Here is a 26,923-nt window from a genome sequence, read left to right on the forward strand (position 1 = left end):
GCCAGGGCTTGAATCCAGGACCTCTGATATGGGATATAGGTGTTGCAAGGAGCCTCTTGACTCCTAAAACTAAACACCCACCCAAAACTTTTGCAATGTGGAACTACAAGCAGTCAAATTTATAGTGAGAGAATGTAAAATGGTGGTTGACAGGAACTGAGAAAACGGGGGGAAGGAAATATTAATTATTATTGTATGGGTACAGAATTTCAGTTTTGAAAGAATGAAAAAGTTTTGGAGATGGATGACAATGATTGACAGTAGTGACTGATGGTTCTACCTCAATGTGAATGTGCTCAGTGCCACAAATTGTACACTTAAAAAGATGAAAATGATAGATTCTATGATATATATTATTTATATACATATGTATATGTATACATGTAGATAGACACAAATCAGTTAAAATTTTAAAAATAGATTATCTGGATTAGATTGCAAAATAGATTTTTTTGACTAGGATCCTTATTCACAAACTTAAAATAAAATAATTATGCTAAGATACCTCACTTTTTCGGTATGAACCTATTTCAGAGATGCTTAAAGAACAACATGTAATGAACATTGCCTATATCATATTAACCCATGATTATGGACACAATTCACCAAAGCTTAAAGATAAAAGAAACACTGTTCTATGCAAATAAATGCTCAGCTATTTCTTCCTAGTATTGAGTTGTGATGCCACTCTGTGTTAGCAGTTCTTTCTGTTTGTCGATTTCCTCACATATAAACTATGGATATTAAAGCAGATCGTCTAATAGGACTTTGACAAGAAACACAAATAAAATAAAAATCAAGAGAAAATCTTTCAAATATAGTGTTAACACTTGAAACTTTAAATAGTAGGGCTTCTAAAAAATCAGTTTTTTGTGTTTAACATCTTTCCCAGTTCATCATCAGCACTGGGAGATTTATTTGGCAGCTGTATATCTACTTTATTTCATTCTAGATGAGGTATTTAAAAGCAGTCAACATTGTACATTTCAGGATCGTGAAGAGTAGAACATCCTGGATTTCCTAGACTTCTCCGTAAATCACTTAAGCTTAGCAATATTTTTATTAGCCTATTTTGAATATCATATTTATGGTGATATCCTCTTTAAGATCAGATGAGAAATAAGATATTTACTTATCCCCACAATGAATATTTTCTTGTCACAAAGCGCATATCATACAGTGGATATACTGCGCTGATATTTGTCACCACTCTACATATTTGGCTCAAGAAGTCTTGTTTGATACCTGGGTTGTCAGATCAAATTATAATTTAAATCCTTTAGCTATGTTTAGCCCCTTGGCAATGGATGAGTTGAAAATTTAGAATTCAGAAGCAGATGGTGCAGAAGCCTGGTAACTAGATAGGAGGCATTTTTGCCTCTGTGTCATTGATTTGAAGCTGAAATTGGTTGATCATTATTGCTGTTCTACACAACATTATAAATTATTTGATTTGTATCCCTAATGGGGAACACCCTATGTTATGAAAACTCATCACTCGACACTAATTAACACGCTTGTTGTCAGCCTCAGGATGGGAGCCAAGGACTGAATCAGTCTGGAAACCTGAACTGATTGCTGGTCTGAGTCATCAGTGTAGGTGGCCATTCAGCCTTTGGCCTTTCCTTAAGTTTACAGGTCAGAGCAGCTGTGTAGAAGAGTTCTCTGTGTTCATGGAAGAGACTAGGAGATACGTATTTTACAGTGTTTTTAAATGATACCATTGGCAATATCAGAGGTTAACATTTATTGACCACTTGCTAGGGACCAGGCATCATTCTTTATTTTTACATTTATTTTATTTTAGTTTGCAATACAGAATTACATAGAGAAAGGAAAAAAAGAGATCTTTCATCTGCTGGTTAACTCCCTGGGTCAATGAAGTCAGAAGCCAGGAGCTTCCAACTCTCCCAAGTGAGTGCAGGGACCGAAGGCCTTGAGCCATCATCTCTGCTTTCCCAGACCAAAAGTACAGAGCTGGGTTGGAAATGGAGCAGCCAGGACATAAACTAGCTGTGAGATGTGGGCACTGCAGGCAGAAGCTTGCTAAGTCATGATGCCAGTCCTGGATCAGGCACTGTTTTTGAGAATGTTAAGCTAATCTTTGCACTATTCCTACAAGGTAGCTGTTAATAGTATATTTCCCTTTTACAGGAAGATTAGATACATTGCCTAAGATTTTTCCCATCCTGAAATAAACTTGCTCTCTCCCTAACTATAGAGTTTACTTGATTTTTTCCTTTAACTATTTTACAATATAGCTGACACTTTTAAAAAGTCTGCGTCCAAAACCAAGTAGGAGTATATCACTCTCCCAATTTTAAAACTGTAGGTTTTCCTGTATTTGTTTATATTATTGCTGATTTCCAAAAGAAGTGATGCATCCTTCTGAAATTTGATTCATGTCATTATTATGCTGCATTTTAGCTTCTTAAAGATCTTGATTTGACAGTGGCTTTTATACTCATCCAGGTCTTTTTATTATTTGAGACAAATATTACTTGAATTTAAAAACAATCTCTCAGGCCTGGTGTGATGGTTCAATTGCCTAATCTTTACCTCCTAGCACCGGGATCCCATACGAACACTGGTTTGTATCCCAGCTGCTCCACTTCCCATCCAGCTCCCTGCTGGTGGCCTGAGAAAGCAATGCAGGATGGCCCAAAGCCTTGGGACCCTGCACCTGCATGAGAAACCTGGAGGAAGCTCCTGAGGCCTGGTTTTCAGATTGGCTTAGCTTCACTGTTGCAGCCACTTGGGGAGTGAACCAGTGATAGAAATCCTTCTAGCTCTCTTTCCCTCTGTAAAATCTACCTTTCCAATAAAAATAAATAATTTTTAAAAAATCTCTGGCTGGTACAGTGGCATACACACTAATCCTCCACCTGTAGCACTGGCATTGCATATGGGCCCCAGTTCATGTCCCAATGTCTATACTAGTAAAAAGCTGGCAGTCAGTAACTGAAGACAGGGACTAAACTCAAAATACTCCTGTTAGTACTTATTAGGCAGCTGAGTTACTTCTTTTTGTGAGCAGTAATCAGATTTTTCCCCCTGCTCTTCATACAAAATTGGAAAGCTGATAAGTTTTCATAATAGCTAGATAAGAGGTTTTTTCATACAATGAGGCAGTGATGTCTAAAATAAAGTTCATATGGCAATGATTTGCTAAATAATTCTGTTTTGAGCACTTTAAGATTTATTATCTGCAATGACTAGTTTAGAGACATAAACTAATCAGTAACTACTTGTTAATGTTCCTTTTCCTTGCCTACTAAGCCCAGTTATTCACAGATGCTCAAAGTCCCACTTGACATGTATTTCTTACTTCAGTTTTGCTAATAGATAAAAATTTTGGATCTTTTCCAAAAATAGCGCTCATCAAACTAAATTAATTGTGTTAGTGGGAAGTCGGTTTTACTGTTATTTGACAATGAATGACATGTAGCATGTTCATTCTGCTGATTAACTTTTCCCTGCACAAGAAGCTATAATAAGGGCCAACTTCAAGGACAGTGGTATTGTTTTGTTGTTCCAGTTGCTGTTTTTAGGGGAGTATAAAAACCAGTATGTAATTGTAAATAATTTTTAAAAGATGAAAGGTTAACTAAAAAGATGCCTGCTTAAAATACAGTAACTACGTGATCTTTCATGCCTAATTTTATTATGTCTAGGAAATTTTGGATAGAGATGCCAAGAGAGAATTTCTTATCATTCACTGTAGGTCTAATTCCTTTAAATTGTTTCTCTGTCTGGCTAGAGACAATGAATCATATAGATTTCCAAGAATTTCAAAGAACTTGGGAACACGTCACTAAATCAACATAACCCCATTGTCAACACATGTTTCCGTCTTGCTACTCTGTACCTCTGGTGGTTTATTCCAATGAACTCCTAAGTGTTACCAGCAAGCACAGACGCCTCAGAAAGGAAATGTGTGATAAAAGAGGGGCTTGGGTTATGGCATCATGTAAACCTTGGGTGTGAATCATTGTTCTAAGTGGCTTTGTGGAAATTTCCTCTTTGATCTTCAATTTCCTCCCTTACATAAGAAGCTAATGATAGAGCAGACCTTAGACCATCTCCAAGTATATGTCCTGAGATTTTTATCAGATCTTTGAATTTGTAAAAACCACAGTTGCATGTAACTTTTTGTTCTATCCTCCATAAAATTGGAATAATGACATATAATTTCTGTATTACTATATTAAATTATACATTCAAATATGAGCAACAAAGCTTGGTTCATGTGAACTCCAGGCTAGAGTCAGGTAGGGTTACTCAAAGAGCTAAATAATTCCTTCTGGCTCACCTGCCTTTGAAAAAGTAAGTCAAGTCTGGACTCAGTCACAAATAATTGAAATTTTATTTGAAATTAGAGATCATTGCATGGGGTGTTTTCCACTTGAGAGGAAGAGGCACATGGAGAGAGACAGATGGCACTTTCCTTAGCTGCTTCGCCCCCTATGTGCCTGCAAGGACCAGTGCTAGGTTAGAGTCAACGCTGGGATCTAGAATCTCTGGACACGTCCCCTGCGGGTGGCCGGCACCCAAGTGCTTGAGCCATCACCTGCTACCTCCGAGGGTCTGCCTTGGTGAGGAGCTGGAATCAGGAACTTAAGCTGGGGCACACTCCCAGGCACTCCTCTGTGCATATGGATATCTCAAGCACAAAGCAAAATAGCCATGTCCATGTGTGTTTTAAATGTCCCCTTGATTTCTGAGCAAGAGTTGGGATCTCCAAAATCCAGACATCAGAATACAGAGAGCTGCTTCTTAGCTGCTTAGCTGTGTGAATTCAGATCATGGAATAGCAGCATCAAAGAGCAAGGAGGGAAAAAACCTGCTTATTGTGGAGTGCATAAAAGAAAGGACCTGGTATAGAAAGAAAGAAAGAAAGAAAGAAAGAAAGAAAGAAAGAAAGAAAGAAAGAAAGAGAAAGAAAGAAAGAAAGAAAGAAAGAAAGAAAGAAGAAAGAAAGAAAGAAAGAAAGAAAGAAAAGAAAGAAAGAAAGAAAGAAAGAAAGAAAGAAAGAAAGAAAGAAAGAAAGAAAGAAAGAAAGAAAGAAGAAAGAAAGAAAGAAAGAAAGAAAGAAAGAAAGAAAGAAAGAAAGAAAGAAAGAAAGAAAGAAAGAAAGAAAGAAAGAAAGAAAGAAAGAAAGAAAGAAAGAAAGAAAGAAAGAAAGAAAGAAAGAAAGAAAGAAAGAAAGAAAGAAAGAAAGAAAGAAAGAAAGAGAGAGAAAAAGAGAAAGAGAGGAATTCTAAGCATCCATTAACCCAAAATCGCTGCAATTTGTGACTGCTACACTGTGGGCATTCAATCATTTTTTAGCTTCCTTCCTCAATGTAATTTTTCATACTGACAAATCAGTAAAGTTACTGAGAGTTTAGGCCATTTGATCTTTCCTAGCACACAATAAGTGTTCGGTAAATACATGTTGAATTGAATGAATAATTTAGGATTACTTAACGACATACACATCATTTTAAAAAAATTCGTATGTATCATTGCTATGGCATGTCACACAGATGTTATTATGTGGGCTTCTTTGTGCCCAGGCTTACAATTGCAATTGTATGGCCTCTAACAAAAATTTTTAATGGCTCTAATTCTGAAGGAGTTGATCTAGTTGAGTTGACAAAGCATAAATAGCTAAGTGAAAAATTAGCCTAGTTCCACAATACAAAACATACTGCCAGCAGTTTAATTATAGAATTAGTGGAAGAAACAGTGAACAAAGCTATGAGAGAGAGGTAAGACAAAAATTATTTTGGTGGAACTTTTTGGTTAGAAATGCTAATGTGTGCAGAAGCATGGTGGGTGACACTAGAAAGACTGTCTATGTTTTGCAGTCTCAGGAGGGTCAGAGTGGTGATTATATCAAGACTTTTCTTGCTATACTGCTTTGAAATCTGCACATTGTGAGAGCAGTGGATTATTTACAAATAGATTTATACCCCTTACTCTGTTCAAACTGTGTTGAAATTTTTTTTAAAAGATCTTATTGTTTTCATGGAAAGTCAGATTTACAAAGAGAAGGAGAGAGAGAGAACAATCTTCCATCTGCTGGTTCATAGCCCAAGTGACCTCAACAGCTGGAGCTGAGCCAGAACCAGGAGCCAAGAGCTTCTTCTGGGTCTCCCACACTGCTGCAGGGTCCCAAGGCTTTGGGCCGTCCTTGACTGCTTTTCCGGGCCACAAGCAGGGAGCTGGATGGGAAGTGGGGCTGCAGGAACATGAATGCCCATATGGGATCCTGCTCATACAAGGTGAGGACTTTAGCCACTAGGCTACTGCACCAGGCCCAATGTGTTGAATTTTTGTTTTTAACTTTGTGACATTGTATGCTCACTTATTCCCACCGACATTTTGAATTACAGGCTACCATCGAGGCAGGAGATTAAAGGAAAGGAACCCTGAGATATTAACATGCATAATAACTACCTTTAACCAGAAGGCTTTGTTTAGACTAGGTTTTAAACTAATCCATTCTCCGTTTGGATTGAAGAGCAACTTGGAGATGAACAGAATGGACAAAAAAGCAAAACAGAAATATTTTGCAGCTCTTCCTAAAGTATGCTTTATTTATTTGCTAGGAAGTTTATATAATCAATAAAATAAATCAAATATATCCATAAGCAAATGAAAGTGTGAATATGGATAAGACATATAAAAACAATTGCCCTTCAGATTTTCCATGGTTTTAGTTAGCTCTTCCTTTGTATTCTTCTTCCTTTAAAAACAAGTCTAGCACATTTAGTATTTATTAATTTTGTAATAAATTATAAGTAATGAGATAACTTCTGGCCTGGGCATTTGACACAGCACTTTATATGCTATTTTTGGATGCTTGATTCCAATAACGGAGTGCCCGGTTCAAGTCCTAGCTTCTCCACTTCCATTCTTCCTTTTGCCAGTGCACACTCTGGGACACAGCAGAGGATAAGGTACTTGGGTCTCTGACACTTACGTGGGAGACCTGGCTTGAATTTTGGGGTCCTGGCTTTGGCCTACTCATCCCTGATTGAAGTAGGTGTTGGGGTGTATAATAGCAGATAGAAGATCTTTCTCTATCTCTCTGCCTTTCAAATAAAGTGGAAACAAATAATTTTTAAAAAATGGATGCTGCAGGGCCCAGCATGATAGTGTAGTGGTTAAGGTCCTCGCCTTGCACGCACCAGGATCCCATATGGGCGCCGGTTCTAATCAGGGCGGCCCTGCTTCCCATCCAGCTCCCTGCCTGTGGCCTGGGAAAGCAGTCGAGGATGGCCCAAAGCCTTGGGACCCTGCACACGTGTGGGAGACCTGGAGGAGCTCCTGGCTCCTGATTTCAGATTGGCTCAGCTCTAGCCGTTGCGCTCACTTGGGAAGTGAACCATTGGACGGAAGGTCTTCCTCTCTGTCTCTCCTCCTCTCTGTATATCTGAGTTTGTAATAAAAATAAATAAATCTTTTTAAAAAAGGATGCTGCATGGGATGCCTGTGTCTTCTATCAGAGAGTGTGGGTTTGAGTTCTGCTTCCATTTCCCATTCCAACTTCCTGCTACTGTTACTCTAGGATGCAGCATGGCCAAGTACTTGGAATCCTGCCACCTACATGGGAGACCCAGAGTTCTAGTTCCTGACTTTGGACTGTCCCAGCCACAACTGTTCCAGGCATTTGTGGAGCAAACCTCACTCTCTCAGAAATGTTCTCAGAAATGTTCATTAGCCCTTAACAGTCAACTTTGTTTATTGAGTCTTCTTTGTGAAAAAAAATCCCTAGAGTGGGTTGAATGTTCTCTTTCATTTCTTGTTTTGTTACACCAAAAAAAAAAAAAAAAAAAAAAGGAAAGCAATAGCTCTAACAATGCTTTTACCTATCAATATATGTGAAAATCATGATGAATTTCCTGCTCTGTGTGACTTCTGATTTTAGTGCTAACCTACATCATTATTCTTGAGGGCACAAAAGCCAATGGAAAGAAGGTAGGAATGAAGCTAAAAGACTACCAGCTGTGCAACTAACTGCATAACTTCAAAAAACTTCACAGTCCCTCCTCCACACTTCTTTTTTTAAAGATTTATTTATCTATTTATTTTAAAAAGCAGAGAGACAGAGAAAGATAATCTACCTGCTGGTTCATTCCCCCAAAAGTCCATGGTTGAGCCAGCCGAAGACAGGAGCCAAGAATTCCATATAGGTCTCCCATGTGGGCGGTAGGAACTTGGGTAGTTAGGGCAGCACCCGCTGCCTCCCAGATGTATCAGTAGGCAGTCAGAGCAGAAGCAGAGGCAAGACTATGCCAGACACACTCCAGTAGGAGATGTAGGAGACCCTAGCAATAGCTTAAACTACTGCACCACAATGTTTTAAACCTTAGTCTCCTCCTAGGAACATTCAGATGATCATGCTCCACAGGATTAACATGAAAATCAAATGAGAGTAACTGAGGCTACCTCTTGACCTGCAATATACTTGCAAGAAATGTTGCTTCTGTGTCCTTTCCCTCACATTGTTCATGTTGTGTGATTATTTGGGTCATGAGTAAGAACGCTGAACTTTGTTTTCAGCTTTCTGAAATGTCTGTGCAACCCAAAAATAGAATCTGAGTGGAATCACCCAGAGCCTGGCATACTGGCACACTCCATGCTAATGTTACAAAGAGAAAATATTCGAACAGTTATTTTCAAAATCTCTCAACTTGCAAAAAAAGTTTTAAAAAGCAAATAATGCCACAGAATTTAAACTTAGCTTCAGAAGAACAAAGTTCTCACATTGCTTCAGTACCATGGACATAATAACTAAAAACAAAACACAACAAAATAGGTTTGTCAAAGCATTGCACTGCCTGCTGATGCCCTGCTTTGTAGTGTTAATATCCAATGCTCCAATCCACACAATAATTCATATGTTCAGCTAAAATGTCAGATAAAATATATTTGAAAATAGATGTGTATTGCTTTCTGAACCTTCTGCTCTTCTTTGATTTGTCATCCAAAATAATTTGTGGGTTGTTTTTGGTCAGGAAAAGCATAAACATATAAAGTCCTACACAATGTGGTTAGAATACTTAGTGAAAGAAAGAGCAATCACAATATTCATTGTTATCTTCAAGTTGTGAGTAAATATTCTTAATGTTTAATTTCAATTCTAGCTCATTTACTTGTTATGTTACCCTGAACAATTTTTTAACCTCTTTATATGCCCAAGATACTCATCTATAAAACAAAAATTATATCAGTATATATTTCACTCATTATTGATTGGGTATATTCAATGAAGCACACCATACATAAACAACTTCCAATCTAGCTAATGAATGTTGCCTTTTTTGTACTAAGATGACATATTTATATGTGTGTTAAAGAAATCAGCACATGAATATGGCAAGAAGTAGAAATTAGCTTGCAGTGGTACAAACATGATACCAACTGCTCTGGATTCACCAGGAACTTAAAGTTAATCATAAGATGCTCTTTTTAGAAGTTCTTTTACAGATATTTTCTTGGAAATGAAAACTTCTTAAAAAGTACAAACTTTGATTATTGTATGTAACAAAAACATAAGAAAAAAGAGCCCTTTTGTGTTCTGACAGAAAACACTCAGCAAAGCTTGAATTAGACTAAAATTAGCAGGTCAAATGGGAATTATTACAAGAACTGATGATTTTTTTCATATATGCTTTAACAAATGCATTGAACATAGTTTTGTATCAAATATATTTTCACTTTAAATGCAATTTGTGGAAAATTTTTCTGTGTATTTTTATACTATTTTTTAGAATTTCTTCATTATCATGGTCATCCAGTCATGAGATGTAGTAAACCTTTTTCTTTAGTCATTATTCACTCATAGCATCCCTCCAGGCTAAGAGCACCATACAGACTAGGCTGTTAGAGTTGATCTGAAAGAGCAATCTGTTCTAAACGACCGTCCCTGGATCTGCAACGGAACCCTGTAAATACCCTTCATTGCTCTGGTGGGGCAGTGTCACATTTCCTTCATGCTACTTTTGTGGCTGACATAAATGAGGCAGTGAGATTTGGACATTAGATGATCCTGGTTGATTGATACAGGAATGGTGCTTCTCCGGAGACAGGTAATTACAAATTCACTTTGCAGGATGTGAAATATTGTACATTTTAAAAAGTTGAAAAACATATACATGTCTTTATTCTTCAGACTTTGTCTTATTTTTCTGCTTGATGCCGGTGAGAGAGACACTCATGTACATTTATGAACTTTAAGCAAAATTTATTGAAACTTTGTATATGTTTTAATATTAAAGCCTATAGCAATGTGAAAAAAAATAGTCAACACAAAAATTCTGTGTGAATTTACTAGCACAAAAATTCTCTCCTGGTTATCTTCCAAGTGAAGACTTGCTATGTGATAGATCTTCCAAATTTCTTGACATTCTTGTGGATCAACTCAATGTGAGTAAGTTGTTTTCTGTAGCTGAGTGACTGAATTAAGAAAACAGCTGAAGGCAAGCACAGGGTCATATTCAAGCACAATAAATACATGTGTTGAATAGGCCCCTCCACTGTATAGGAAAGATTTAAGATAGGAACTTTGTATTTGCTTTTCATTTATAAATTTTTTTAATTGCTCTGGGTATTAAAAAATTTTAGACTGTTTTTATACCAATAAACTCATAAAATATGAACTACTAGGTTTATGGCACAACGTTTATGCAATTATTATAAGTAAGGACTAACTTGCATGGAAACCAATTTTAAAAAACTAAGACCTAGAGTTTAATGAAGTTGGTGTATTGTAATCAAGGTGCTCACAGTCACTGAATATTATATATTTAAGTATTTATATTTAGTTTTTTTTAAGGAACTAAAAAAGTTTATACATTATGCTTGAAACTGTACAGTAGAATAAAGAGATAACTGTTGTTTTGTTCAGAATTTCTTCCACTTATTTGTCCTGTAACTTCTGTGATTATTTATTTAATAATTTTAAAATTTGGCTTTTGTTTATTTGAATGACATGGTTACAGACACACCCACACGGACAGAGAGAGCAAGTGAGCGGGGAGGTGGATCTTCCATTTGCTAGTTCACTCCCCAAATGGCCATAATAGTAGGGGCTAGGCAAGCATGAAGTCAGGAGCCTGGAGATCCATCCTGGTCTTCCAAATTTGTGAAAAGGGCCCAGGCATTTGGACCATCACCTGCTGCCTTCCCAACGCATTAACAGGGAGCTGGATGAGAAGTGAAGCAACAAAATGGAACCATTGTTTATAAGAGATGCTTGCATTGCAGGTGCCTGCATTGCTTAGCCTGTTTTGGCACAAGGCTGGCCCCCTTGTTTAGCATTCTTCACCTAAATTCCTATTTATACTGTCCAATCAACTCAATTCCAAATTTTAATACGAGTCTCTGACGGCCTCATTATTCTATATGTAAATGAGAGGTAGTATACCAGGTTTATCATGGCAGAAAAGTAAAAATACATCTTCTGGTTTACTTTCCAAATGGCTACCATATCTAGGGATGAGCCACGCTAAAAGGATCCCGAGCTTCTTCCAGGTCACACATGTGAGTACAGAAACCCAAGGACTGAAGCCATCTTCCTTTGGTTTCCCAGGCACATCAGCAGGGAACTGGACTAGAAGTGGAGCATCCAGGAATTGAACTTGTGCCCTCCAGTTTTGCAACAGGTAGTTTAAGCCACTATGTCATAATTCTAGCTTCCCTTGACCTGAATTAATATAAAGTGTTTCTCAGTTTTCTTTTTTCTAATGTTGCATTTATTTATTTCTTGAAAGGCAGTTTTGAGAGAGAGGGAGGAGGAGAGAGAAAGAGAAAGAGAGAGGCTGTTTTCCATTAACTGGTTCATCCCAAATGGCTGCAAAAGCAAGGGCTGGGCCAAACCAAGGCCAGGAATTAGGAACTCCATCTGGGTTTCCCATGTGGATGCCAGGGCCTAAACTCTTGGGCCATCTCTGCTGCTTTCCTAGTTACATCATCTGGGAGCTGCATAGGAAATAGAACAACCAGATGCTCTTCTGGGATAGCAGCATCTCAAGCAGCAGCTCAACTTGCTGCCCCGCAACATCGATAAAGTTTTTCATTTTGCTGCCTTTGTAAAAGCCCACAAAAAAAGGTATAGTAAAACTCTTGAAGCAATCACTATAAATAAATCTCGTATCTATTCAATGTATTACAAAGTTAAGATGAGTGGAGAAAATAAAGATCTCTCAATAAAGTTGGTCAGAAACTTTTGTGTGTTTTGGGTACTATTTTCTTTCTAGTACCTGACACATAGAAGCTGTTAAGTAAATATTTGTTGAATGAAACCCTGTAAAAAGGTATATGCTCCAATCAAGAAGGTTAGATTTAAAGCAGTGTATTTCATGACATCAAAATCTAAGAATGATTTTTAAAAACAACATAGGATTGGCACTATGGTATAGCACATTAAGCCTCCACTTAAAGTGTCAGCACCCCCGTGTGAGTGCTGGTTAGAATCCCGGCAGTTCCACTTCTAATCTATCTCCCTGCTAATGATGTAAGAAAGCAACAGAAGATGACCAAAGTTGCCCCGTAGTCATCTGGGAGACCCGAAAGAAGCTTTCAGCTTCAGTCATTGTGGCCTTTCAGAGCGTGAACCAGCAAACGGAGGACCTCTTGTTCTGTTTCTCCTTCTCTCTATAACTCTGCCTTTTCAATTAAAAAAAATCTTTTCAAAACATAAATAACCAATTCCTGGCATGTAAAGTCTAAGTTTTCAAAACCAAGACTTCCACCACAATTGCTGATGTTATAGCATCACTTAACCTGTATTAAGCCATGGGGCTAACTTTTCTTCAAAATACATATTTTGAAAATGTATTACATGTAATAAATTAATATCAAGGAAACTATGTCTTAATGAAATAGGTGCTTGAGCAAATGTTGGCATTTTTAATAACTTTTTTCTCTTACTGATTGACAATGCTTATGAAAGAAGACATCTGGCTTCAGCTTTTTCAAAATAATATACAAAAACGTTATCCCTAGGTACTAATACATCATACATCATATATATCATACAGTGCTTTGGACTTTTCAGTAGCAAATGGCTTTGCTTTTTTTCCGAAGAGATTTGTTCAGATTTATTTGTTTCTGGGTTTATTCTCAAGTGGATTTTTTTTTCTCTTCATTTTCTCTATCATCTCCAATTAGCCCTTTTTCAATCTTTTCTGTGTTTGCTTAGACTGTGGATAATCAACTCAAACAAGTCCTCTGTTTTCAAACATTAGACCTTAGCTTCATAATGGTTTTTCAATATGAGATTTCCTTAAGTGTCTTAGTAATTAAAATAATTTTTTTTCATTGATTAAAATTAAGAATCTTCAAATTAAGAATTCTGATACGTTTGCCAGATAATGCCATTTTCTTTGACAGGTGGAACGTGGTTTAATAATTCAGTACTAATTTCAAGCATAAATTGGCAATCAACAGGGGGCTGTAGCTGTAAGTGAAATTCTATAGGTAGGAAAACCGATGGACCACCCAGCCCCCATAGGTGCTATCCTGCTTTGGAATCCCTCTGCTCAGTTTTTCTCCTGTCCAATCAGGTGGAATGTTTCTCGGGCACATGGGTTATACAGCTCAAAATAACTTGGGACCTGCAAGCTGACAAATGCTCGGGCTCTGGTGGTGACAGGTTGTCCAGCTTCTTACAGCCATCTTCACTGAAACTAAGGTTAACTCCTCAATCTCTATGGACGGCTGCACTCTATTTCCAAGGGTGTGAAGAATTTTCCTTTTCTACGGTTCTTCGCCTGCAAGCTCTCTTTGGAATAATTATCATCGCTGTGGAGTGCCTGGCTTGAACATCCTCATCTGGGTCAGCTAAAAAAAGAAAGGTAATATCCAGATTTAAGTGTACAAGTGTACTTTGATAACAGGGCATTGACAATGAGAAAAGGGGTATTTCAGAGAGCTAATTCTGTTAGAGTGAAACCTAGGATAACTTTCTAGTTATGTATGATTGACACAAAATCAAGCAAAAAAATAAGAAAGCTTTCTGCATGTAAAGATTTTGGAGACAATTGATGAGACACAGACATCATAACCTATTTGAGTCTCAAAGAAAAATGTCCCAACAGAGGAAGTTGTGATACACTGTGTATATCATTGTGACTTTTCTACACACTGATTTCTTAAACTAATGTTGTTTATACAGAGAACATGTATGCAGTGCTTATTTCCATTTTACAATAAATCAAATCTAAAATAATATGACTCCATAGTTAAAGACTTTCATTTAAAAGTTTTTTTGTCATGTAAATGGATATGCTTGCTATATTTAGAGTTGGGAGATCTGCACTCTGGATTAATGTACGCAACAGCTGCAGAAAGTCTTGCTCAAGGCACACTGCTCTTTCTTTCTCCTTTCTCCTCTCTCTGTCTCTCTTTTACATTCTGTTTGTCTCTTTCTCTCCCTTTCCAGTTTCATCAAAAACACACTTGACAGCCAGTAGCAAATGTTTGGCTTGGTATATTGCACTATTAGCAGTAATTAGAAACACACCTCGAATTATATTTTTAAACTGTATAAGCAAAGAAAAAGAGAAGATGGATCACTGTTATTCTAGTCCCCAAAAGGGAACATTATAGTAATAGTGTTAAGAACTTTTCTTACTTTACTAAAATATTTTTATGTATTTTCAGATACTAGATCCATTTATGTTGAAAGAAATGAGACTATCTGGTTACTTCCCATTAGCAACAGTGAGATGAATTTTCACATTCTCAATTAAAAATTTGTCATAATTTACAACTTCTTCTTAATAACTCTTAAGGTCACAAAAGTCCCAGAGTTCTTTTGTAGGAAACAGATTGTCTACATGGAAGGGAATAGTAAACATTCTTAAAACAAAATATTAACTTACATTATCTCACACATGGTTTGACAACAAGCAAAATATCACAAATCAAAGCCATTCTAAGAAAACTGAAATACGGACCCTGTACTAACAGAAGTGGCAAGAGACAAAATTATAGGCATTGCAGAATCTTAAAATAATGGACTATGAAACAAATAGTTGGATACTATCCCAATTCTGGAAGCTTGTCTCTATCCCTACTTACAACATACTGCTAATGTGACTGGAACTCACAACAATGTGTTAAACGCAGCCTTTTATGTATATATTATTTATAGCATGGAGTCCATTACATGTTTCTACTACCATGTGCTTACAGTGGCACATTTTCAATGGAACAGATTCACAGTTGCAACTTAGGAGTAGAAGCAAGTGCATGAAATTTTATCCAAGCTGGTTTTGGAATTCATAGCAATAGTTTCTGTAACTTTAATTTGTAAGAGGTAAAATACCAGATAAATCCAATCCCCTTTTTGAAAGAGCTTTGATGAACTAACACTAGTGTCTAAAAAGATATCAGCTCAATTTTTCAACCATTAATCCCTATATATAAGAGGAATAATGGAGTCTGTTCACTAACCTGAACATAGAAGACCAAAGAGGACTGCTAGAACCAGAATAATTGTCTTCACTCTCATTGAGGTCTGACAGACATTGCTGTTCTTGCGGTGTTGTTGTCTCTAGCAATACAGAAAGAAAGTATATTCTTAACACCTTCTTTCCTGTCTCCGAGGAGGTAAGAAAGAAACGAGCACCACAGATAGACATTCTTAAATTTCTCTGGTGTTTGAGTGTTTTCAAAAGAATCAGAACAGTGTGCCTTCACTTAAAGAAAACAAGCCCTGGTTTGTTTAGAAATATATTTTCAACAGTTATGTCTCTTGTGGAAAGAAAAATTGAAGTGACTGTTTACCTGCAGTCACTAAAGAATTCTCTGAGCTCGCATAGAACAAGTCACCTTGACAAGTTCCATCCTGGCTGCCTGGAACATCCACCTCCCCTTGGAGTCAACGCACTCCACACTCCGGCAAGAGCCCGGCAGAGTTCTCCCACCAAGGTGAATGGGAACTAGGTCTTGAGATCCCAAGCTTATTTGGGACCCCTATTCCTCTCTCTATTTCTCTCTCAATCTAGCAAATGCGTTGTGACAATTTAAGTAGGGAAGTTCTCTTTTTTCAAATCCTTAATTGCCTAAAAAACATATGACACAAATACCAAGACGTTAAAGGATAGAAGTGAAAGTGTTCATTGTTTTCTTATTTAAAAAGTAAGAATTCTTTGTGTTATTGCAGATCGACATAGGTTTCTCATTTGGAATTCCTTATGTAAGAGCTCAGCTCTTGGCCAGTGGTGAGGTCGTGAGAGCAACATAAAATCCCCACCCCACACCTATCACTTCTGCAACTACCACCAAACCCCTTTTTTGGTCCTAGATTGCTCAAGTTTCCTTGCTTGCTTTCCTTCAGCCTTTCAGTGGGCTGCAGGACTTACTTTTATACTCTCTTTGTTGACTTTCAAGTTAAATAGTAACTTTGGGCTTCAACTTCAATATCCTTCACACTAGTGTTGCCTGACATGTTTATCCTCCTTTGTGTATAAAAACATGGCACAGTTTTTCTCCTATAATAAAAACTCTAAAGAAATATAGATCTGGGCCCGGCATGGTAGCCTAGTGGCTAAAGTCCTCGCCTTGCACGCACAGGGATCCCGTACGGGTGCCAGTTCTAATTCCAGCAGCCCCTCTTCCCATCCAGTTCCCTGCTTGTGGCCTAGAAAAGCAGTCAAGGATGGCCCAAAGCCGTGGGACCCTGCACACACGTGGGAGAACCAGAAGAGGCTCTGGGATCCTGGCTTCAGATCACTCAGCTCCAACTGTTAAGGCCACTTGGGGAGCGAATCATCGGATGGAAGATCTTCCTCTCTCTCTCTCTCCTCCTCTCTATGTATCTGACTTTGTAATAAAAATAAAGTAAAAAAAAAAAACATGCACAGTATGTTTTATGGTAGACAATGTCTTTCTCCCACTTGAATGAAATCTTTACTTTTTTCCAACTTTTCAGCTTTATCAATTTGTTTGAAACAACAATAAGAGAATGGCATCTAAACTTTGGCCTATTTTCTGAAAGTCTTTCCTTTCTTCAACTCTCTAAGGAATCTCTTTCATTAAACAGAATCCCACTCATTTTCCTGTGTCATCTCAGCTTTGCCTATTGTTGTGACACACTCTTCAAATTTATATCTATCTGTGTATTTCTGCCTGTAGTCTTTCCTCTTTCAAATGCAAAGGTCTTTCAGAGAGAGGATCTGACACTATTTTCATATTATTATTGACATAGCACTTCCGTATAGCTCAAATTCTTACTGTGGTAACACAGGGTGCACTACTTTGTTAAATTGTTAATGCATTCCCACCAAAATAGACTAGAAATACAACTGAGATGGAAATGGTGCCTGTAACAGTAAGCAGGTGGATTTTGCAACAGTGTATCCCATTTGCACCTGAAAAGGTGATCCATACCCAACTGTCCAGAACTGGTTCCTACCTACTGGGATTTGGTTCTTTGCCCAGCAAGAGCCTCTTCTAAAGAAAATATTTAGCTGTTTCTTTTCGGTGACATAAGACAAAACAAAGCAAAGCAAGCACATCAACACGGATGTTAAAGAGAAGGAGCAATGTCTACCATTTTTATGATTCCACTAACGAGCAAACTAAACATAGTAATTATCAGCAGAAAAGTGTCATCTTACATTTGCATAGTATTATACATTTTTAAAGTGCTTTCATCAACAAACCTTTGAAGTGAGTGGAGCAGTTCCAACTGCCCCCAGTTTAAGGTGAGATACTTGAATATTCTTATCTCTTCCCATTCTGATTGTCTTCACAAATAATTATTAAATAGTAAAGGCTATTTTTGTGTCGACCTAAAAACCAGATTTGGATTCTGTGTTTTTTTTAATGGATGTGCTTCCCATATGTGGAACAATGTTTAAAGACATGTGCATAAAAGATGGGTTTTCTTTCAACTTTATTAAGGCCTAGTTGACAAAAATTATATGCATTTATGATGTATGACTTAATGGTTTGGTATGTGTTTACAATGTATAATGATTAAGTCAAGCTAATGAACATATCCATCACCCTCATGAGGCTGGATTTTTGCTTTTTGTTTTTGTGGTGAGAACTTTTAAAATCTACTGGCTTTGTTTTTGTAAGATTCATTTATTTTTATTTGAGAGGCTAAATGAGAGACAGAAAAAGAGAAATCTCTCATCTATCGGTTTCTTCCCCAAAGACCAGTTCAAACCAGGCTAAGGCCAGGAGCTAGGACCCCAATTTGGGTCTCCGAAATGAGTGTCAGGGACTCAGGTACTTGAACATCACCTGCTGCCACCTGGACTAGAGTAAAACAGGGACTCAAGCCCAGGTACTGTGGTATGGAATGTGGGCAACCCAAGAGATGACTTAACCACCAGGCCAAATGCAGTCTCATCTCTTCCCTGTAAATGAGTCTACCAAGCACCCATTCAGTGGGCCATCAATGTTGGGATCACTTGACTTTGTCTTTTCTCTTATATCCCACTTTCAATTCACAGCAAATCATATTAGCTTTGCTTTCAAAAAGTGTCTCAAATCTGACCATTTCTCAGTCCCCCCACTGTTACCATTCCTGGGTCCAAGGCAGCATGCTGTAATCTCCTGCTTAGCGAATTGTAAGAGCCCCCAAAATGATCTGCTCACTGCCAAATTTACCCCCTTCAACTTGGTTCTTTGCATAGCAGCCACGATTGAACTTTTTCAAAATCATGCCACCTGCTTCTCAAAACCACAGAGTGGTCTTCCATTAACATGTTTAATACAACTTGAAGTTCTTTGCATGTTCTTGAGGCCTTACTTAGTCTGACCTGATACTTTTCTGACCTAATTTCCTTCCATCCTTCTTTTTCACTTGCTTCCTGGTACACAGGGCTCAACTCAAATGCACTATACACTGATCTCTTCACACCCTGACACGTCTGTCTGCAATATCCATCTTCCCCACAGCCCTCTCTCCCATTGTGGTTAACTTCACCACGTTAGGCACTTTGCTTAACCCTCCTCACAAAAGTAACACACTGCTCTTTCTGTTTGATCTTTCTGTTCCTTTGCCTTACTTATTTATTTTGTATAATGATATCTTCCTCCACTAGAATGTCAGCTTCATGAAGACAGACTTTTTTTTTCTGAACCCAGAGTTCCTAGTACATAATAGATGCCCAATAAATATTTTTTGGGTGAATGAATTAAAGAAAAACCAAGTTATCCATAATGACGCTTGAGATATTTTAGAGTATAAAATCTTTTGGTGGACTATATCAGCCAGTGGATTCTGGAGAGATTCATCATGCTCAAAATGGCAAGACTGGCAGCAATTCAGAGCTGTTGAACTATTAAAACCACTTGAACAGTGCCCTCAGAGCATGTCCCATGTCAGGGACCCTGGGATGAGTGAGAGGCTGAGTGGAGCTTCTCCTTTTATCTCTCCCTCACTCCAAATACAGAAAAAAAGAGAGAGAGAATAAAATATTTGAAACTTTTAAGAGATGGCTTTTAAATTAGTATTTATTAGAATAAAGTATTTAAAATAATATTTGAAAGTAATTGATTTTCATAATTCTTTAATATTTATTAAAATTATATATGTGTAATTTAATCTCAGAATTAAAAATCATTATTTGATAGATGAGGATAATTCTTATCCAAATCAACTAAGTTCCTTTTTCAAGACAACAGAGTGCTTTAGTATAAGAGCTGAGGTTCAAATCCAAGTTTTCTGATTATAATCAGATATTCTTTCCTACTTCTGCATTGGAAACAAAACAAAATTTTATTTGAAAGTCATCTTAAAATGATGACTGCCTTTACCAGTATAGCCTTTTTCTTCCTTTGCCTCTGTAAGTTTTCTTTGTCCTACTTTACTGTGAAATTTTAAAAATTAATAAAAATAAACAATAGATTCGGCAGGGAATTCTAGTAAGGAAAAGAATTCAACAAATATACGCTGATTAGCGTCTATGCTCTGTATGTATACAGAGATGATGGTGAACAAGACAAATTTAGAGAGGCAAAAAGGAAGCAGAGATATGAAAGAAAATGTGAAAAGCAAGCTTTGGGAGCACTATGGAGAGGTACCCAACCTAAGAAAGAGAGGAGATCCAGGGCAATGATATCCTAGTTTGGAACTGAGGACTTTGCAGAACTAGATGCAGATAACACGGTTGAGGGAGCAGGGACAGGGAGCAACCCTGCACACTGTCTACAAAAGGCTTGAAGTCAGCCCAGACTAGGAGTATCTCAATAGTATTTAAAATACCTTGAATGAATTACAAATAAAGAGTTTGGTGTCTCTTCAAAGTTTTTTCTTGGATCAAGACACCTCACTATTTTCTACCTCCACTTCTTGTCTAGAAAATGGAGACTGTGTTGTTTGGCCATAGTTGTTTTATGGGGATACTAGTTATCACTTACAGAATGCTCCCTAAGTACCAAGTGCATGTAACCATCACTTTAACCTGTGGGAGACAGCTACTGTTATTATCTCTCTTTTATAGGTGAGTAAACTGAAGCTGTCAGAGGTCAAGGTTTCTTGGGTTTATACAGCTAGCAAGTGTCCCAAGTAGGATTTGAATCAGTTCTATCCAACACCACGGTGTTAGTCATAAGCACTGCATTAAACATTAGACGTGGGTATTCAGACTAGTGGTTAAGAAGCCGTAAAGATGCCCATGGGGGCCATCTGAGGAGTGAACCAGGGAATGGAAGTTCTGTCTGTCTGTCTATCTCTGTTCTCTCGACCCCTAAATAAGCACATAACTCTTAAAAAATAATTACTGAGTTAAACAGACTATTTTTAAAATTATTTAAGAAACGTGTGTTCATTTTTCCCTAGAAATGAGTGTGATTTTTCTCGTTGTTTTGTTGATAGCATGCAGGACGACAGCACAGAAGCTTCTACTTCCATATCTCAGCTTCTAAGAGAGAGCTATTTAGCTGAAACCAGACATCGGGGAAACAACGAGAGAAGCCGAGCAGAGCCTTCCTCCAACCCTTTCCATTTTGCAAGTCCTTCTGGGGCTGCTGAAGGGGGCGGAGGCCAGGATGAGCTTCCAGATCTTTCAGCCTTTCTGAGCCAAGAAGAATTAGATGAAAGTGTGAACTTGGCAAGACTGGCCATCAATCATGACCCTTTGGAGCAAGCAGATGAAGCTCAATCTAGAAAACATCTTTCTTCGGACCAGCTGAAACCCTCACCTAAATCAAATTTTGAGCCTAACTTCTGCCAGGATAACCCTCGAAGTCCTACCAGTTCTAAGGAGAGCCCCCAGGAGGCTAAAAGGTCCCAGTACAGTTCTGAAGCCCAGTCTAAAAAGGTATTCTTAAATAAAGCAGCCGATTTCATTGAAGAGCTATCCTCTCTTTTCAAAGCCCACAGCTCCAAAAGGATCAGACCCCGTGCCTGCAAAAACCACAAGAGCAAGTTGGAATCTCAAAACAAAACGATGCAGGAAAACAGCTCTAGTTTCTCAGATCTGTCAGAAAGACGAGAAAGATCTTCTGTTCCCATCCCGATCCCTTCGGATACCAGGGATAACGAAGTCAACCACGCCCTTGAGCGGCAGGAAACCAAGAGGCGAGAAGCTGAGCAGGCTGCCAGTGAGGCGGCCGGTGGGGACACTACGCCAGGTTCTTCCCCTTCCTCTTTGTACTATGAAGAACCGCTGGGGCAACCTCCCCGGTTCACTCAAAAGCTACGGAGCAGAGAAGTTCCAGAAGGAACACGAGTACAGTTGGATTGCATAGTGGTAGGAATTCCACCACCTCAAGTCAGGTAAAAATGGCTCCTTCTTAATGTTCACTGATTGCTTTGTGTCAGCCATGGGATTCCTAAGTAGTTTCTTTTAAATATATGGCTTTAAACATTGTATACTACATATAAAAGTTATGTATATATGATAAATATAAAAAAGTCAACATCTAAGATAGCTCTGATAAAGATCATATCCAAAATGCAATTTAAATTTACTAGTAGCCAGGTCTTTAAAAAGCAAAATGAATATGTGAAGTTAAAGTTAATAACACTGCTAATTTCCCCAACATATTACAAAATATTATCATTGCAAAATACAATCAATGTAAGATTTATTAAGAAGATATTTTACTTCCTAGTCATCATATCAGGTTTACAAAATCCAATGTAAATTACATACTTTAGAACACATCTTAATTTGTTGCTAATTTTTTTCTAGGAAAAACTCACTCTTCATTTGCAATTCATAAAATTTATAGTTGAAAAAGTAGACTGAGATATTTGGAAGTTTTTCAATAACTGAATTGGGTATGATTTTAATTTAAAGGAATTAAAACAAATACAATCCAAATTCAATTCTTCAGTTACACTAGCCACATTTCAAGTGCCCTATGAATAGCCACAAGTGGCTAATGGCTAGAGTTCGTTGTGCGGCACAGTCTGTAGCTTTGCAAAAGAAAAGTATAAGATCTCTACTCAATGGATACCTGTAGTATTTTTAAAAATTTAATGAAAGCCAAATATTAGGATACAGACTGGTAAAATAAACATACAGTGGATTGTGGCTAAGGTCCATACAGGCTTATTTTACATGTATTAAAATCATGATAATCTTTTGATGTCTGCTTACTGGATGCTATTTTCTAAATGCCCAAGTATTTCCGTGATAGAATTGGTGAGTAGTAAGGATGTCTATCTTCTATGTGCGTGGCCTAGTCATTTTTTCTGTGAGGCAATTACAGTCTAAGGTTTAGGATTCCTTGCTTCTTAGGTGCTACCCAGGTTGGTTGGTTTGCTTGCTTGGTTTTGAAGGAGTTCTTCCACATTTATTATTTGCATGTCCCATAAGACCTGCAACCAGTTTTGGTCTTCTGGGTGCTCCTTGTGAGATACATTACTCTTTTTTTTTTAATCATTTATCATCATCATCATCATCATTTTATGATACAATTCCATAGGCCCTGGGATTTTCCTTATCCCTTCCCCGGTTCCCCCCTCCACCCGAGTTCCCCTATATCATTACTAAGGTATAGTTTTTCATACACAGTCATATGTCCATTATCGTGGGCATGGACAATGACACAGATACATTACTCTTGTAATGAATTCCTGGTCCTGTAGAAGTTACCTTGGCTCCCTAACCATCTAATTTCTACTAAAATATTACTCCATTACTATTTAGTGTTTATTCACTGTATATAAATGGGGTTGCATCTTTTTTCCTTATGTCTTGCTCATATTATAGGACAATATTAAATGTTAATAAGGGTATTTCTGCTTTTGCATACATGCAGATTCAGAGGACTGGGTCCAAAGCTATATCCATAGACTGAATTTTACTTTCTAAAGGAAAATAAAGCAGTGTCAAATATTTTTATGACAGTATATGCATTTTACTATCAGGTTATGCAATTGACCTCTTTGTGGGCTGCAGTTCTTCGTATCTAGAGGATCAAACACAGTATCTGGACCCTAGTCATTCAGAAATGTCAGGTGAATTAGTGAATAAAAACACAGGAAATCATGTAACTCAGCCTAGGTTTAACAAAAGAATGAGACCACTGACCTAACAAAAGATTGGAACTAAGGAATACAATACAGGTCTGTCCTTCTCCTCTAAACGTGCCTGATGATGCTCCCAGGGACTTTGGTCGGTAACACTAGCAGGATGGCATTACAGCACCATGCTAGGCATCCGGTCAGTCTACCTAAGCTTGTAAGCACACAAGTTACAACATACATACAACTTAGGTTCATATTTGTGCTGTCCACTCGTTTCTAGACATAGATTTATTCCAAAATAAACAAATAAATAAATAAACCACATCATTCAGGCCTCATCTTTCTCATTTCTCAACCATAACAATCCCAGATACAAGAACAAGTTCAACACACCACTGAGAAAAATCAACGAGGAACAAAGTACTCACCCCCTTCAACAAAAAAAATTTGAAAGTAGGAATTTGTAAGTCTGCCAACTAAAAAGTCAGAAAGCACAATGTCATATAGCAACATCCATTTTACCTGGGAAGAATTATTTTATTGATGGAATTCATGCCTGTTTCCCAATATTTTATATATATTCATATTTAATTTCATGGTTATAGCTGTATTTTAAAGAATTAGAATTTTCCAAGAGAATGAATTAGTTGTTATTATTTTTCTAAGCATGTTATTTATGTAACTCTAATCAGAAAGCAAGTATTTATTTATTTAGTTTACACTATGTGCTTGGTGTTATTGCTACTGCCGTGACAGAGACAATATGCCCTTGCTCTCAGGGAACTTGCAGTCCAAAAGAGAAATTGTCCTAGTTTTTATAGCAAAAACCATGAATAATATCAGGCTTCAGAAGAGGGATGGCAGACTAGGAAAGTCAAAATGGGCTGCAGAGGTGGGTAAGATTTTAGTTGACCTTGGAAGAATAAAATTTGCTCACTCATGCAACAAATACATATTCCGTTATTAAAGTGATCAATTATGAATGTAAAAGACATGAGAATGATTGGAGGTCCAGCTACAGTGTTTGGAGAGGGTAGCTCACAGTATAGTACAGAAGGCAGACAGGCACATAAACTACACAGCAAGGGCTATGGGCAAAAAGACAGAGAATGCAACAATAATTCAAGGGAAGATGTGAGTCACTCTGGCTGGAGTCAGAGATAAAGGAATTGTTAAAAAGAACAACGAGAAGATAGATGAGTGAAAGTGGAAGGAGAAAACAAGTGCCAAGACTGAGAGGCAAATATTTTCGGGAAACCACAAGTACTTGGCTATGTGAAGAACGTGGGATAACAGGTGAGGAAAGATTCAAGATAAGATTAAAGAGGTAGGCGAAGGAATGAGTTCTTTCCATGTAGATCAATTTAGCATGTTTAGATAAGGGCATAGATGCTGGAATTGTCATGATGTTTTTACACAGTGTGGAGGAGGCTGATTTAAATGGAAAGCAGAGTAGAGACAGATGACTTTGAAGAACCTTGAAAGCAAAGCACAGTAGCTGATTTATGGGGGGAGATTGATGGGACTATGAGGAGAATGAAGGATCATTTCCAACGGGCAAGCAGGCAGAAATGCAGGATCAAAGGTCAAAATGAGAGGGTGGAACAATGGGGAGCATCCGGGAGTATCAGGATACAGGGAAAAAGTCAAAACAATACCTCTGAAATTACAAAAGAACCACAAACACTGTAAACACTGGAAACCGTCTTCCAGATTTGGCGGCAGAACAGTTTTGTGGAGTTGTGTTTCCAAACTTCTTTTGGCAGTAACTCCTCCCTCCACCAAGGGTAACATAATCTGTTACCTCAATAAATATGACATAGACACGGTTTTCAGATAAAAATGGTGCTCTTGGGATTCAAAAGGGATGAGGCAACGGCAGATTGGAGCACTCGCTGCTTGCTCACCACTGAATCTCCTGTGACATCTCCCAGGACCCAAGAGTAGTGGTTTTGATCCAGTGGGATTCATTTTTAAAATGCACTGAAGCAATACAATATTAATATCTTTTGATTTGCTTAAGAAGAACAACACAATCAATAAGGGTAGCATCCTTTTTTTTTTTTTTTTGCCATTTTAGCAAGAGAATACAATGAGTATAGAATGGGAAGCTATGTACTCATTTCACTTATCTGCTCAAAACCCTAGTTTAGCAAACTGGAACAAAATCATTTTTATTCATATTTTGGTATTCTACGTAGAAGTTACTTCATCTGTGGTGGGTGGAATCTTATGTAACTGAAGATTGCACTTTTGTAAGCTTATTGATCATGGATACAGCTTCATTGGAGGAGTTATCTTTTAAAAAAATGAAATATAAGCATGCTTTACTCACAGATGAAAGAGTCTGCAGGAATTCACAGCAAATGGCCATGATCCCTTTTTGTGCTCTGATGCCAGATGCTTTTCCAGGAATGTACAGCTGGGTCATCAACCATTTGCTTGAACACAACCTTCTGAAGAAGCACAAATTCACCTTTCATAGATATGAGTGTCCGCCGGGGTTGTTAACTCTGTTGTTGCTACGTGTGCATGTTTTCTACATGTAGCATGCCTAGGAAACACAAAGAAAACAAAATGGTATAAACAAAGGAATAGTTTAAACAATACATGATAATTTCCCGCTACATTATTTAGGAACTTTCCTTCTACATTTTTGAAAAATCTAAATACTTTTATTCACTCGTATAAATTAAGTGCCTATTTAAATGCTATGTGCTATTGTAAGCACTAACCTTAAAGGGCAAATAAAACGAAGCCTCCACCTTCATAGAGTTTAGAGTCTAGTAAGAGAGGCAGTAGGGAGTAGGGAGAGAGAGAAACAAAACCTTATGAGTAGGCTAAGGACGGATTACCTGAAAAGTGGTGTTCAAAGTGAGAAATAAAGAATGATTAGAGAGATGAGCATGTGGGGAAAAGTGTTACAGACTGAAGGAACAGAAAAGTAGAAGCCCTTAGAACAACAAAGCTTCATTAAGTTGAAGGAATTGACATTACCAGATCACAAAGAGTAAGAAATGGTTTGACCTAAGTCCTGAGAGGGAGTGGAGCCAGATTCTGAGAGCCTCCTAGACAGACTCAAAGTGGGTTTTCTGATCAGCCTCCTCAGTGTCCCTTGGGACCCTAATGGAGAACCAACACACACACCACGTCTGAGACCAACTGAACCAGAATCTCCAGGGGTGAGGCCTGACCACCTGTTGCTTTAACAAACTACTGATAACTTGTTGAGGTAAAGCAGTGTGTTGCATCGTCTGTCTGCTTCGTGTATGTTTGAAAATTTACATACTGAAAAGGTTTTAAAAATGGTTTACATACACCAAAAAATTTATATAAGTGGAGTTGTAATGTCTGTCTACTTCTACCACTTAATTTGTTTTCCCTGAAGAGGATATCCAGGCTATTGCTTACAATCCTAATTCTTTCCTTTTCATCAGGATAAAGTATTTTAGCATGGGGACAGAGTATTGAATTATTGATATA

The 26,923-nt window shown here is 37.7% G+C and overlaps 2 protein-coding genes across 3 annotated transcripts in view; one reads left to right on the forward strand and one right to left on the reverse strand.

The window, feature by feature from the left end:
- Positions 1–25,970, reverse strand: part of HERC4 (HECT and RLD domain containing E3 ubiquitin protein ligase 4) — a 136,028-nt gene extending 110,058 nt beyond the window's left edge. Inside the window, exon 1 of one of the 2 annotated variants that reach the window (XM_040975835.1) lies at positions 25,776–25,970. The gene's annotated coding sequence lies outside the window, so the exon portion shown is untranslated. Of the gene's footprint in view, positions 1–15,453; positions 15,476–25,775 lie in introns of those variants that run through there. The other variant, XM_040975837.1, reaches the window with a different exon arrangement.
- Positions 9,906–26,923, forward strand: part of MYPN (myopalladin) — an 84,186-nt gene continuing 67,168 nt past the window's right edge. Inside the window, exons 1-3 of the mRNA XM_040975832.1 lie at positions 9,906–10,082; positions 13,732–13,850; positions 20,837–21,739. Of these exons, the coding sequence (XP_040831766.1) occupies positions 20,838–21,739 (902 nt within the window). The 5' untranslated portion in view covers positions 9,906–10,082; positions 13,732–13,850; position 20,837. The remainder of the gene's footprint in view (positions 10,083–13,731; positions 13,851–20,836; positions 21,740–26,923) is intronic.

The sequence above is a fragment of the Ochotona curzoniae genome, unplaced genomic scaffold, assembly GCF_017591425.1.
Source record: "Ochotona curzoniae isolate NIBS_2020 unplaced genomic scaffold, NIBS_Ocur_1.0 contig_2692, whole genome shotgun sequence".
Lineage (NCBI taxonomy): Eukaryota > Metazoa > Chordata > Mammalia > Lagomorpha > Ochotonidae > Ochotona > Ochotona curzoniae.